This window comes from Hyperolius riggenbachi, chromosome 1 (assembly GCF_040937935.1).
Source record: "Hyperolius riggenbachi isolate aHypRig1 chromosome 1, aHypRig1.pri, whole genome shotgun sequence".
NCBI lineage: Eukaryota > Metazoa > Chordata > Amphibia > Anura > Hyperoliidae > Hyperolius > Hyperolius riggenbachi.
In genome coordinates, this window is record NC_090646.1 from 92,389,455 (window position 1) to 92,404,645 (window position 15,191).

General features: G+C 44.6%; 1 protein-coding gene across 5 annotated transcripts in view; it reads right to left on the reverse strand.

Moving 5' to 3' along the window:
* SORCS2 (sortilin related VPS10 domain containing receptor 2) overlaps nt 1-15,191 on the reverse strand; it is a 1,283,452-nt gene that overhangs the window by 49,704 nt on the left and 1,218,557 nt on the right. For all 5 annotated transcript variants that reach the window (XM_068276884.1, XM_068276875.1, XM_068276891.1 and 2 more), the window contains exon 20: nt 1,193-1,326. In XM_068276884.1, coding sequence (XP_068132985.1) covers nt 1,193-1,326 — 134 coding nt within the window. The remainder of the gene's footprint in view (nt 1-1,192; nt 1,327-15,191) is intronic.

Below are 15,191 nucleotides of genomic sequence, written 5' to 3' on the forward strand. Positions count from 1 at the left end.
TTTGCAGACCAAAGTATGTCTGTATACTGAAAAACTGTTCATTTTCTCAATAAAGCAGAGTAAACCAATGATGAAGCAGACCAGGATTATGGAAAAAGTAATGAAATGGGAGGCTGTGGAGGCTTAGTGATATAGGCAGACTATCTGGAAAACCGTATTTTATTCAATAGCAAAAACACGGGAACTTCCACGTACATATGGCACACAACGACTCCATAAAGCTGATAATGTTGTCAAACCTCTGCACTCAAGCCGGTGGTGAGTGACTGGCACTGCTATAGTAAGACATGACCAGTGTAATGGTTCATGTACTTGTTGTCACTACCACATTTTATGATCCCAAAGTCTCCAGTTTAAGTAACTAGAATAAAGTCCAGGGCCCATATGCAATTTACTTTTTCTCCTGAGCTTTCTCCTAGGTAATATTTTCACACCTTGTCAATCAAATCGGCAAGCAAAAAAGTACTTAAAAATAAAATTGATAGTACTTTTCCACCTACTTTTGAAACTTTTTCAACTGCAAAGTGCTGAAAAATTACTTTGGATAGGAGATGAAAAAATGTCTCCTAAGAGAAAACTGAGGAGAAAATTGAATTGCATATGTGCCCAGAAGTGCTGGCGAATGTCAAAGGAAAACAATAGTTGCTGCCCAGGTTCCTGCAGACTAGCCGGTAGGACATCTCTCGTAACAGCAGTGTGGACATCCAGGGCTTCATTCACCCATCTCCATACATACGTTTGATTCCTCTGCCTGTTCATTCTGACACTGTGTGCAGCCAATTAAATATCGGTGAAGGACTCTTTCAGCTTTGTGCCTCTACTTTTGTAGTTTTTAGTGGTTTCCCCCATTGATCAGCTATCCCTAAACAATGCCTTTCTCAAGACACAAACTTGGTTGTAAATAAATTAGTCATTAGTAAGGAGGTTTACATATACTGTACATACATTCAAAATGAGCCTGGACTGGTGCTTTATTATTGAATATGTATGTTAGTATGTTGTCACTTTATAAGCAGAATATAATATTAATAAATATTTTACAACCCTATGGCTTTTTTTATCAGAGCATCTAAAGAAGGTAGGTAACTCAAGGAAAAAAGGACAAGGAAAGAGCAAACTGCTTGCGGCAAGGGATTTTACTTTTAATCTGTGTCAAACGCATGACTGGAAAAAGGAGTATATCGGATTTTACCTGCAGGTTATCTCCAATCCACCAGTGGTAGACAGACAGGTTGGCACTGTTAGGCTGTATCACAGCTGACAAATTCACAGCTTGGTTCTTGCCAGCCACGGGCACCACTTCGAGATGCAGGGCTTCCAGAGGAGCTGCAAAAAAAAAAAGAACAGTGCTTATACTTCTTTCTCCTATCACAGTATAATGTACTTGCTTTTATAAAGAGCACCTGTCTGGGAGAATCTTACATCAATGAGGAACTCTGCTAAGATCTATCTTTATTAACCTCCCCAGCGGTATGGACAGAAATGTCCATCCATAAAAACATCCTGTGAACAGTATAAACGTGCATAAACATCAATACTCTCCTGCACTGTATACTAGACCCTTGCTTGACACATTTTGGCAAGTTACAGGAAAAAAAAGTTTTAAAAATAAATTTTATCACTTTTTGCAAAGAAATCCTGGGAAAATTGAACGCCGGGGAGGTTAACAGGTTCCAGAATTCCAGTGTGATTTTCAGAAAATCAGACATTCCTGCAATGATCAGGCACATGTGGAAGACTCAAAAATTAGGATCTATGTATTGCCGCTCACACTTGATAAGATGACAATAACCACTACATGCATAGGAAATCAGATCATGATCTGAATTGCATTCAATTAAATGTAATAACTTTTAGTGGAACACTTCAATAAACAGGATAGACTGAACATTCTCATCTATAAGTATTGAATCTGATATGATCTTTTGTTATGATTTGTCTTGATTTGTGTTATGATCATGTCTGCAGCGTTTACTGCTGGCTGCAGTGGTATTGTAACCCAAGCAGTTCTGATGTCATTACATGCATTTTCTTGCATAGTTTGGTTTGCACTTAAACTAGTTGCTGATTCCATCTGCAGTCACTCTGAAATTAATGACAGTTTAACATGCTCTTGTGTAAACAAACATTGTCTGCTGCAGTGGAGGGGCAGTCCCTTTCCTGCAGGCTGCATATCATTGTCTGCCTTTTCCTGCTATCAGCCTGTGATTAATTACCATTCACTTGTGTGGGAATCTGCAGGTCTGCTCCCATTGGATGACCTCAGTATAAAGAACTGCTTCCTGCAATGTCTCATGGGCTACCATAGTCTCAGATTCTATCTGTTACTCTGCTCGTGCCCCACCTCGTTCCTGGTCCGTGTGGACTGCGCTGACTCCTGCGAAGGGGTCAGCGAGTCCTCCTAGTTCTGCTCTTGTTCTAGAAGTTGTTACTTGCTTGTCTTGTGTCATATATTGGTTCATCGCCAATATATACACATACTTGCGCATTTTGTTATTTTCCTTGAATTCGTGTTACGTTGATACATCAGTGTCGCTGATATATACGTACACGAACTGTTTAAATCCTGTGTTCCGTTAGTCAGCGTTCCAGCACGCTGAGCTAGTTATCCTGTTCCTGGTCCTGTTTGTGGATTGCGTTCATCTCTGCGAAGAGATAGCGAATCCTTCTGAGTCCTGTTCCCTGTATTACTCCAGTCTTAGTCAGAGTTCCTGCTTATGTCATATATCGGTTCATTGCCGATATATACATATGTTAGTCAGACGTTACGAATAGTTTCATTGATAGCTGTAATTGTAATACGCTAGGAAATCATACTTATTGTATATTTATCTGTGTTACGTTCATCTATCTTGATCCTGCTATTTTCTGACTATCCTGTCCTGTCTTTGTGAGGCACGCCATCGCCGCAACGCATTGGCTGCCTCATTACAGTCTGTCTGGTTTTGGACGCTTGCTGTCGCTAAGTAGCCGCTAGCTAGCAAGCGTTCATTCTGTCTACTTGTTCTGATCTCCTCAGTCCTGGTTTATGCGCTCAGCGCTACTTTGCGCTGAGACGTTATTACGAAAGTGTTGTTTGTGGCTGTTCGGATCTGCACCGGCTCTGTGCACCACAATCTCCTATTGGAGTCAGTCCTCTCCTCCACTAAACTGGGGATATCCTGATCCCTTGTGCTGGTGTGTGTACCTCCTTCACGTCAGCTTATGTGTTGTATGCTGACTGTGGAGATTACACCTCCAAGCTTAACAATTTGTCAGCATCAGGAATTGGGGAGAAGGGAGAAATTGTGCTTCAAACAGTTAAAAGAAGTCACACATGCTGAACTTTGCAACCTGACAGGCACACCCTGAAGGGCAGCGAGCAGGGGGAAGATGGGGGGGCAACTTCTCAAACATTGTAACTCCTACAGCTGTTTGAAATCATGAGAAACTGCAGGAAAATAAAAATGAAAAAATCCACAGCACTGCTGCAGATTGCCATTAAGATGATCTACAGTATGTAAAGCATTGTATCTGCCACAGCCACTGTTTCTAAACTTTGTTTGGTACTTGCTTCTGAGATGCTTTTAAAGAACACCTGAAGTTAGAGGGATGTGGGGGGAGCCATATTTATTACAATACCAGTTGCCTGGCTGTCCTGCTGACCCTTTGTCTCTTAAACTTTTAGATATAAACCATGAACGAGCATGCAGTTGTGTTTCTGACTGAAGTCACATGCTTGGTCAGGTGTGTGATTCAGATACTACTGACCAGAAAGATCAGCAGGACTGCCAGGCAGGCAGGCAACTGGTATTGTTTAAAAGGAAATAAATATGGCAGCCTACATATTTCTCTCACCTCAAGTTCCCTTTGAAGTGACCACAGTTTTCACTTTACATCACTTTAAGTATTTAGCCTCCAAAATGTCCGTGTCTATTTGTTTCCTTGCTTCATTGAGAACTAATGCAAAGCAAGACTTTGGCCCACATTTAAATAAACTCTCAACACCTCTGTAACCTTCAGCCTATTTAGAGAGTCCTGCTCATAGGAAAAGGAGATCCAACCGGGACTGATTATATTCACTTCAGTTGTACAATTATTGACTCGCCTTGCAAATGAGCTGTACTTAAATAAATCACGTAAGAAGTCATTACAATCACTGCATGAAACGTGGAGATTATCTATATTAGACCTGAGCTACAGGAATGCAATTTCCGTACTTATTGCAGAGGCTAATTACAGGATAAGAGCTCTTCTTGTCAAGTGAGTGGAGAACGTCTCCATCCGGGACGGCTAATGATGTGATTAATATCTTGGCAACTAGCGATTGGTCAGAATTCCTGATTAATGAGGAACCCCATCCATGATGGAATGGTGGGACAGCCCTTAGCATGTCAGCATCAGTTCCTGTGGTCTCATAAGGCTACACGCGCCATATGGTAACGCTATAGCTTGACTGATAATAGATTTCAAAGTCAGGGTGACATCATTGGCTTGCGTTTATCTTTTCACTTCTGAGCATCTTGAATCATTTAAGAAGCAAGCAGCACTTGTGTTTCGAAACAACTTACAGATCGCAGTGGGAGAGGATGAGATATCTGACCATGTTGTAGAAGTAAAGGTGACCATAAATATCACCAAAGGGCCAGCCAAATGGAGCGGGACGATCTTTGAAGAGGCTTTCAACTTTCATTAAGAATAGCCTTTCACCTGTTGGCCATTGCACTCACATATTAATGCACAATTATGTCACTAGGAGTGATGTAAATGGTGGCAGAGGACAACTGACAAGGGACCAGGCTAGGTCATCATCAAGCAAAAGCAAAGCATATATGGGCAGAAGATCACTGATGTCAATAAATTTCAGAAACCAAAGGGTATTGAAGTCACAAGCAAAGCAGATTTTGGGTTAAAAAAGCAGCGACAGTATGTAGATGCAAAGATCCAGCTTATGGTTATATGTCTGAATATAGAGATTCAGACCAGAACCAGCAGTAATAATTGCCAATATATTTACAAATGGTGACATAAGTTGCACACGTACAAGGCACAACATTTAATTTAGTCTAATAGTAGACTCTTCTATTAATCATGACAAATACTATGAAGGCCTGTGCTTAATCACAGATAAGACCTAGCCTCTACATTTATAAAGTGTTTGAAAGACAGCAACATGGATTCAAATTTAAAGGACAACTGAAGTGAGGCTGCCATATTTATTTCCTTTTAACGAATACCAGTTGTCTGGAAGCCCTTAACCCCTGTTCCCCCCAAGGCACAAACCCCATTCCTGATAAATCCTTAACCGCACACGAAAAAAAAAAACCTAATCAAAGCAAAATATTAGCCTCACAGGTGCCCGAATCAAATAGTAACAAAGACACTGCAGCGTGGAGGGTAAAAAATGTATGTATGTAAATATGAATCAGAGTTCTTGTTAATGCAGTTTTCCTAAAGGTGGAAGTCCAACTAACAGATTTCTTACTAAGTTTTGGATGGAGTTGGAAAGGCAGGTTAAAGGAATACTATGGATGTATGCATTTATTTTGAAATGCTGTATGTTGTAGCACACATTAGGGCAAGTACTAGGAGCAATTTGATTCCTCACACAGCTGTTCCTCTCAGCTGTAAAATCCTCCATCAGTTTTGGCGTCAGTTTTGGATACAAAATGTATCTAATACTGAGCTCCCAGAGGGCTAGACCACATCTCTGCACAGGGGAGTTGCTATCAACTCCTCAGTTTATAGTTTAATTATCACCTTGCTGAAAGAATCTTGTTGATATGGTGGTAAGGGGTTAAAGATTCTAGCAATGTGTGTTTATTATCTTTGCTTCTCTTGACTGATAAAGATACTAATAATGCTAATTGTAAACAGTGGTCTGCCCCAGTGCAGTTTCTAGGCTAAAATGCACCCAGTGCGAGGGTGTAAAAATTGCGCCCCCCGCGAGCAAGGTATGGGTGCCCGCAGTATAGGTTAGCCAGGTCTAGTTGCACTTATTATAGGTCCCCCCAGTATAGGTAGCCAAGAATAGGTACCCCAGTATAGGTAGCCAGGCATAGGTGAGCCAGTATAGTTGCCCCCGCTATAGGTTAGCCAGGTAGGTGCCTCCAGTATAGGTAGCCAGTATAGTTGCCCCCAGTATAGGTTAGATAGGCAGGCGCCCCTGGTATAAGTTAGATAGGTAGGTGCCCCAGGACAGGTTATTTAGGTAGGTGCCTGCAATATAGGTAGCCAGTATAGTGGCCACCTGTATAGGCTAGCTAGGTAGGTGCCCCCAATACAGGTTAAATAAGTGCCCCCAGTATAGGTTAGATAGGTAGCTGCCCCCCAGTGTAGGTTAGATAGGTAGCTGCCCCCCAGTGTAGGTTAGATAGGTAGCTGCCCCCCAGTGTAGGTTAGATAGGTAGTTGCCCCCCAGTGTAGGTTAGATAGGTAGCTGCCCCCCAGTGTAGGTTAGATAGGTAGCTGCCCCCCAGTGTAGGTTAGATAGGTAGCTGCCCCCCAGTGTAGGTTAGATAGGTAGCTGCCCCCCAGTGTAGGTTAGATAGGTAGCTGCCCCCCAGTGAAGGTTAGATAGGTAGCTGCCCCCTGTTAATGTCATAACTGTATGTTAATCCAAGTTTCATAGATTTGCACCTAATAGATATAAGGTGATACTAGTGTTTAATAAGGCCAATGTAACACAGTTGATACAGATGAACAGAGTTACCCTTTAACGTTAGACTCAGAATTTTCCATTGCTGACATGCTAAAGCCAAGAATTAGTACTGTGTGCGTCTTTTCTCTCCTTAGGAATGTCTAAAGAGATAAGCAGTGCCTGGTACTGCCACCCCCATCTCAGATGAGTCGAGTCCCGCAAGCCATGGCCTTGATGTAACTATGTGAACAGGATGTGGAAGAGATTGTTTACTGGTATCGAGAGCAGGTGCAAAGCTGTGTGAATCCTCCACCCTTTCAGGGTGTAAGAGAGAGACTCTCAGAGATGAACATTATTATTGGACGAGTAAAGCACATCGTGACTACGTAATTTGTGGTATAAGAATCTGTGCACAGCGGAAGTGCTGGCAGAAACCTTAACTGCCAGAATCTTATTTTACTTGGCTTACCTGGTTTCTCCATGTATACATGTGAAGCTTTTGAATAAAGCCTTATTGCTTTCCTTTTCATCTCCTGACGTATTTTTGAAATCTTGGTGTATTGATAAGTGAGTGACTTCCACATTATGGTCCTTCGAACCGGAATCGATTCTGTTCTGCCTGGGGTACGTCTCTGAAAACTAGGGGTGATGATCCCAGTCAGGGTGAAAAATTCCCTGTAAACAGGGGCAAATTTTCAGAGTGCTATACCCAGACGGGACGGAACTCGAATCCAAGAACCAGGATTTCAGGAGATGCTGTGAAGAGCAGAGGGCTTTACCTTTTTTTGGGGTGTGTTTGTGTGTGAATGTGTGGCCGGCCACGGACTGAGAGGATTACATTGATTGTCAACACTGAGAGCTATCAAGGTGCATCAAAAAGTAAGTAGATATTTGATTTTATTCAAGTACTGCATGACGGTTCAGTTAGCCGGAGTATACCTGTGATCTGTAAAAAAGCTGACAATTTTACCAATTGTCAGTCATGGTATCTGCGAGGTGGAATAGATCCTCAGTGACCGAATGAGGAGAAACAGCGGATACCATGTAATAGCCACAGGGCAAAAGTAATCCAGGGCTCATAGTGCAAGCCGAATTTAATCCAGGGCTACCAAAGCCGGGTTGGATTCAGGGCTTAAGTGCAAGCCGGATAATAGCCGTGGTTATCATCACTGATTTGCTAGGCTGGGTAGTAATTCTCGTAAAGCGCGCCCGAGTTACAGCGGCATTCAGTGAAGCGTACTATTCAGCAAGTCGGCCCCAGCACAGTATCGGTACACTGGGGGGCAGCGGCGGCTGAGTAGTTATATCATAGGAAACAGATCACAGGTGCCCCGGAATAGAATTGTTAGGCAGGATGGGGCAAAATGCAACTAAAGCTCAACTTCTCCGTGCAACAGATGATGAACTTCTCATGCATCGTAAAGACCCTCGCTTGACAGAGAAATGCGAGGTCTGGCATGAGATGTTCAAATTCCCGGGTCATTTGCACCCAAAACAATGCAGGGCATTGATAAAGGCTATAGAGGAGAGAAGTAAAGGGAAATTAACTTTGCAGAATAAATATGGTTTGCAATTGGCGAGAGAATGGCGAGATGAAGCTGACAAGCGTAAGAGGGAACTGTGCTCCTTTTATTTTGGTAAGAAAGCGAGTGATTTGGAAGAAGAATATGGTCACAGTGTGACTATACAGGATTTTGAAAGTGAAAGTGATAGTGACAGTGGAGATGTGCATGGAGCTGGAGCAGCACAAAGGCAGAGATCCCAATCCCCTCAGCGAGCTCCAGACCACAAGTCAGGACTTACAGCCCGCACCTCAAGTACAGGAAACATAAGTGAGCCCACAAAGTCCAAACCTGTTAATAGACAAACTGAGGTGACAACGTCTGATAGACAGTTGCGGGAACGAAAAACATCAGAAGCCCGAGGCAGAGCATCCTCAGCCTCGAACATCAAACAGGAGGTTGATCAGTTAGCTGTGACAACGGGAGATCTGAGAGTAAGTGCAAATAGTGAAGAACAGCCATCTCAGACCCCACCGAAATATACCAACATTTACCCACCACTTCCACACCCTCAATTTCCTTCCTATAATCCAGGTGCCATCTTTATGCACCCGATGGCAGCCATGTCACCGCTCCCGGGTTCTGCCCTATTACCTTACCCATCTTCCACTGCATTGCGACAACCAGCAGTGACCATTTCAGTGCCTACTGAAAAGTGCAACCCTAAACCCGCAATGCAAATGCCTATGATAGAGCTCCCAAACGGAGCAGGGCAAACCATACATGTTTACAGACCCTGGACAGAGGATGACATGTTGAATGCAATTAAGACTATACCTAGCCCGAGAGAGGATGTGGTTGAATGTGTTAAACAACTGACTGAGTTGAGGCGGAGTTTTAAGCTGACTGCCACTGAATGTGAGAGAGTTGTGAGAAGAGTCTGTGGTACTGGATGGGTTAACATCGAGGGTAATTGGAGTGCATGGGGGCCTGGAGCAGCTGCGACTGACCCGCCAGTGGAGTTGGATTGGGAGAGCACAACATTAGCCACCAGGTGGGGTGAATTGATACAACGAATGATAACATTTTATAAGATCACCCCAGATTCTACCAAGCTTTCTACGATTTCCCAGAAAGCAAACGAATCTGTGGATGATCTGGTTGCACGAGTCATGGATGCTTTTGAAAAATATAGTGGGTTGCAGAAACCAGCAGTGCTTGATGGCACTACACCATGGGAACAACAGCTCAAGGCACAGATTGATAGGGCTTTAAAGGAAGAACTACAGTGGACAATCCATAAACATTTGATTACATGGCGTACGTGCAGTGTGACAGAGTTTTTGGAGTATGCCAGGCATGCAGAGAAAATTCTGATAGAGAAAAAGAAGCGGGGACAGAAGAGACATCCTGCTGCGGCAGCCTCCTATTCCTTGTCCACCTACAACCAGGGCATGGGAGAGGAGGGTGCATACAGCGGAGATGTCTCGCGTCCCCGTCCCCGTCCACGTAGATTTGTGCATGATTATACAGGAAAACGAGAAAGAGGGGAATGTTTCATTTGTGGAAAGCGGGATCACATTGCACGTGACTGCCCAGAAAATACGGCCAATCAAACCAAGCTACAAACCCAGTCTGCATGACTAGGCAGGGAAGAGTTGAGCCGTGACACTATTGTGATTGAGATTGATTATGCTGACACAAAAAAGCCTGAAATCCTCTTGTCTGTATCGAGTGTTAGAATCAAGTTTTTGGTTGACACTGGTGCATGTAGGTCTGTCCTTGGGACTGGTTTAAATATCCCGTGGGAAAGGTTGGGTACAGTTGTAACACGAAATGCCGGTGGTGGGTTTGAAGTGTCCCCAACCACAAAACCTTTGCAGGTTTTAGATGAAAAGTCAGGCAGAGCTGTGTTTTGCAGTTTCATAATCTCTGCAAGGTGCCCAATTAATCGGTGTGGCAGAGACTTGATTGGTGATTTGAAGTTGACTATTGCTCCCGGTCCAGAGTCACTGCAGATCCATCGTGCTCCTATGGCAGAAGCACCTGACGTGCATTGGTACGGTATTATTCTGCCAAATTCACTCTTGAACTGGATGCAGCAGGATGCAGGTCCAGCTGATACATTTCAGGAGGTAGTATGTGTGGCACACGTCACCACACATTATATAGCAAATGGACGCAGGGATTTGGACTATGAGCAAAAGTACCCGATGAGGAGAAAAGTCTGTGTAGAGATTACCGGACTATGGGAAAATGCAGAAGGTTATGTTCTGTATGAGGTTTCAATCCCAGGCTGGGACAGTGTTGAGACAGACGGCATCCTGCAGGATGAGCTGTTTGCTGTCCCGAACTCCGCCCCTCATGCTTCACTGTACAAACCGAAGTGGGGACGTTGGGACACGGCCGGGATTCTATTGAACAAGTGGAAAGAAGGAAGTGGTGAGGGCATTTACTGCCCACGCCACCTTCAGACCACGGGAATGCTGATACACCTGACTAAACGACCTGAAGAATCTGACAATGTTGACTTTGCAGATGCGTCCTGACATGAGTTGTCCGGTGTCCCAGACAAGCTGTGGGCACAATCTGACACTGACGTGGGTCTGATAAAAAACTCAGAGGAGGTCATTGTAGTTGCTAAAGGTACATACCGGCCTTATAAAAAACAGTATCCACTAAAACCTGACATGGTTGCCGGCATTGAGCCCGTAATACTTGGTTTCCTAAGGAAGGGTGTGCTCATACCTTGTGACTCCTCCCCCTGTAACACGCCCATTTTTCCTCTGGCCAAACCTAATTCTACAGAATACCGTTTAATTCATGACCTTAAAGCGGTAAATGAAGCAATTGTGCCGCGAGCTCCAGTGGTTCCCGATCCCAACACAATTCTAAATGAGATCACCCCAAGCTGTCAAGTTTTCAGCATAATCGATTTAAAAAATGCTTTTTTTAGTATAAAACTTCATCCTGACAGCAGATTTTGGTTCGCTTTTACGTTTAAAGGTAAAAGATATACGTACTCAAGACTCCCGCAGGGATACTGTGAAAGTCCGGCGATCTTTTCACAAGAGATAAATAGGTCTCTAGAATCTTTTCCTCTCCCTGATGATTGCAGACTCCTCATTTATGTCGATGATTTGTGTATAGGTGCTCCAGATGAGAAGAGGTGTCTGCAACTCACAGTGCAACTGCTCTGGCCACAAGGCCTCACGTAAAAAACTACAGTTTTGTCAGCCCACAGTTAAATATTTAGGACAACTCATTTCAGGTGCAGGACGTACTATTGAGGATACGCGGGTACGAGCTATCCAAGATATACCAAAACCTGTGACAAAGAAAGACATGATGACGTTCCTTGGGACCCTTAACTACTGCAGGGCCTGGATTATCCATTGCTCAGCACTGGTTAAGCCTTTGTTCAATGCCATCCACACTGACCCAATGGCAATGACTGACAAAGTCACCTGGACAGATGACTTGACTATGGCATTTCAGAGGTGTAAGTCTGCGCTGCAAGATCCCCTGGTTTTAGCCTTCCCTGATTACACGAAGGTTTTTAAACTGTATGTTGATTGCAAAGATAAATGCATGACAGCTGTGATGACACAAACTTGGGGAGACAAACAGAGACCGCTAGGTTTTTATTCTAAGCCTTTGGATCAGGTTGCATGTGCTTTGCCGTCTTGTGTACAATCTGTTATTGCTGCTGCGATGGCTGTCGACATAACGGCCACCCTGGTCCTCTACCATCCACTAGAGGTTCTTGTTCCCCACGCAGTGCATGCTCTTTTGTTGCAGGATAAAATGACGTTACTTACTCCTGCCCGTCACCTGTATTGCACTGCCACTTTGCTGGGTCAGCCTCACCTTACAGTGAAACGCTGTACCACACTCAACCCAGCAACTTTACTCCCGACCCCCGCTGCAGAGGGTGATGAGCCTCAGCATGATTGTGTCACAGAGTCACAAAAGGTCTTTCTGCCCAGAGAAGACCTGAGGTCCGAACCAATACCCGGAAGTACACTTGTCTTTGTCGATGGCTCTGCCTCCAAAGATGCCTTAGGAGTGAACAGAGTGGGATATGCTGTTGTTACCCTGGATACTGTTTTGGAGTCTGGTCCCTTACCAATCTCCTACTCCGCACAAGCTGCAGAGATTCATGCACTCACTCGAGCCTGTGCGCTGCACGAGGGTGAAGTTCTCACTGTTTACACTGACAGCCAGTATGCGTTCTCTGCTTGTCATACCTACGCTGCACAGTGGAGGAACCGTGGCATGTTAACTGCGGCTGGAAAACCAGTCCGTCATAAAGACTTATTGCAACAACTCCTTGATAGTGTACTGCTGCCCTTGCAGGTAGCTGTGGTAAAATGCATGGCACACATGCGTGATGACTCTGACGTTACCCGTGGCAACAATCTTGCAGATGCTGAGGCGAAATTGGCGGCGCTACGTTCTCTCCCAACTTCTGAGCCATCCCATCACATCCCATCCCTTCTGCCCACCACAGCTGCCGCCTCCCCTTCACTCCCTGACACAGATCCCCCTCTGCCATCAGCCCCCTCCCCTCTCATCATTCCATCCTCTGCAGCGATCACCACTGATCTCTTAGTGGAATTCCAGAGCAATGCACCAGCAGCTGAAAAGTCTCAGTGGCAAAGAGCACATGCAACAGTTAATGATAGCGGCCTCCTCTGTGTCAATAATGCCTTATGCCTTCCCAGACTTTTGTACAGATTATTGGCTCTTGTGTTACATGGGGTCACCCATGTCTCAACGGGTGGTATGATGGCTACAGCCACCAAATATTTTTACTGTCCGGGCATAAGCACCTTTTTTAAGAAGTTTGTCTCACAATGCACTGTATGTGCTCAGCACAACACAGGAAAGGGATTAAAGCCACCTATTGGTAAAACACCTACACCATATTACCCCTTTCATACCATTGCACTGGATTACATTGAACTCACCCCTGCAGAGGGAAAGAAATATGCTCTAGTGGTGCTAGATATATTCTCGGGGTGGGTGGAAGTCTTTCCCACTGCAAAAGCTGATGCACTCACAGTTGCAAAAGCGCTGACAAGAGATATTATTCCGAGATGGGGCATACCAGAAAAAATCATCAGTGACAATGGTAGCCATTTTGTGAATGATATCATTAAACAGTTGACAGTTACTTTGTGCATAAACGTTAGGCACCATTGTAGTTATCACCCACAGTCAGCAGGAGCTGTGGAAAGAACAAATGGTACAATTAAAAACAAACTTACTAAAGCTATGGCGGAAACAGGGAAGAGTTGGATATGGTGTTTACCCTTGGTATTGTTAAGTATGAGAACAGTGACAGTGAAAGGCAAGTTGTCACCATATGAAATTGTGTTTGGCAGGTCCTACAGAATCCCGGCTTTTGATGTAATCTGGGATCCCCCTGAGGAGTGGGAACTTGCAGACTACTTAAGACGCACCTGTAAACAAAGATCTCATGTACCGGGGAACCCTCCAAAAGAGCCGGATGTAAGTGACGATCTCCTTGTAAATATAGGAGATTGGATCTGGGTCAAAATAATTAAAAGAAAACATTGGAACACCCCACGGTGGGAGGGTCCTTACCAGGTGTTGCTGGCCACACCCACAGTGGTCAGAATAGCCGAAAAAAGTTTGTGGATACATTTAACTCACTGCAAAAGGGCACCCATTCCCGGTTCAGGGACAGAATAGACAGCATCCTGTGACGGGAGGTGTACGCTCCTGGGCCCTGGAGTGTGAGGAACATTTGCCTGAGCTCCAGTCAAGACAACGTCACAGCGGGTGGAGGGAATATTAGAGATTTTCCTCTATTCAAAGCGGGCACAAGCCCTGAACAGGATAACTGAGGAGCTAGATTAGGGAGAGTTGGGGGCCCGTTTAATTCTCAGAGTTCTTGTCTTTACAAAAAAAAAAAAAATGGGGATCTTGGATACAGGATACTTTAACACTCCAGGTGGAAAGGGAGTCATTATTGCTATGCTTTTCATTGGGACATTGTTGATGGCGTTAGGAGCCCTAGAGCATTTCCAAACACCTCCTTCAGCCTTTCCACAAACTGATAATGTAACTCACAACCGACCAAGAGTTAAACGGGATGCCATAAATGTAGAACTGATGCGAAGAGGCCAGGTTGCTGTAACAAGAGAACACCAGAGCTTAGTGTTCTGGTATAACTCTTCACAAATACAAGTGGTGACTTACACCTTTGACTACTGCCAGGTTGTGCAACGTTGTAATTGGCACTGCAGCCTTTATGAAAAAGGACAATTTTTCATTTGCGTGACTGATGACCATTGGGGGTATAAATGTAGTTGGTACTTGGAAAGCAGCTGCCTGGAACACAGGTACTGACTGGGGATATAGACCTGATCCTGCCATGACTCGGGTGGACAAAAATGGGGTGCCCCTTCGCTCAAGGATGACCTTAACAACAGCTGGGGGAGCCTGTATGCCCGGAAGACAAATAGATAGTTCCCAGCGCCTGACCCTGAATATAGAAAACCCAAGCCCTGGAGATGCAGGAACATATGTGATAGGCATGCATGTCCCAGGGTATACAGGGGGGCCTCTGGGGAAGTTTTCGCTCAGGGACATGTACAAAAACCCTGAGTTCAAAGTCATGGAGCATGAAGATCAGGAACCATGGGTACAGGCCCTGGCTAACCCTACATTTGAGGAGACCATTGCCATGGAGACAGGATATTCAGATACTAACATGTGGCTTGAATGGATGAGGTACACAGCCAAACAAAACAATATGTCAGATTGTTATGTATGTGCAGGAGCAAGGCCACACCTTGGCACTGTGCCACTTCCCCTTCCAGAAGGGGGTGAGACATGTTTTCTGTCACTCTATAGGAGTAAGGGTCAAACCCCAGCCACAACAGATCCACTCTGTAAAATGTGGATAGACCGATACCCATTGAAGGAAGGTACCCCCGATCAAATAGACCACTCAGCAACTGTGTACAAGGGAAACTATACCTGTTATAACAGTACGAATTCAGGTGGAGTAGATGTGGGTGAATTTCCCCCTGGTT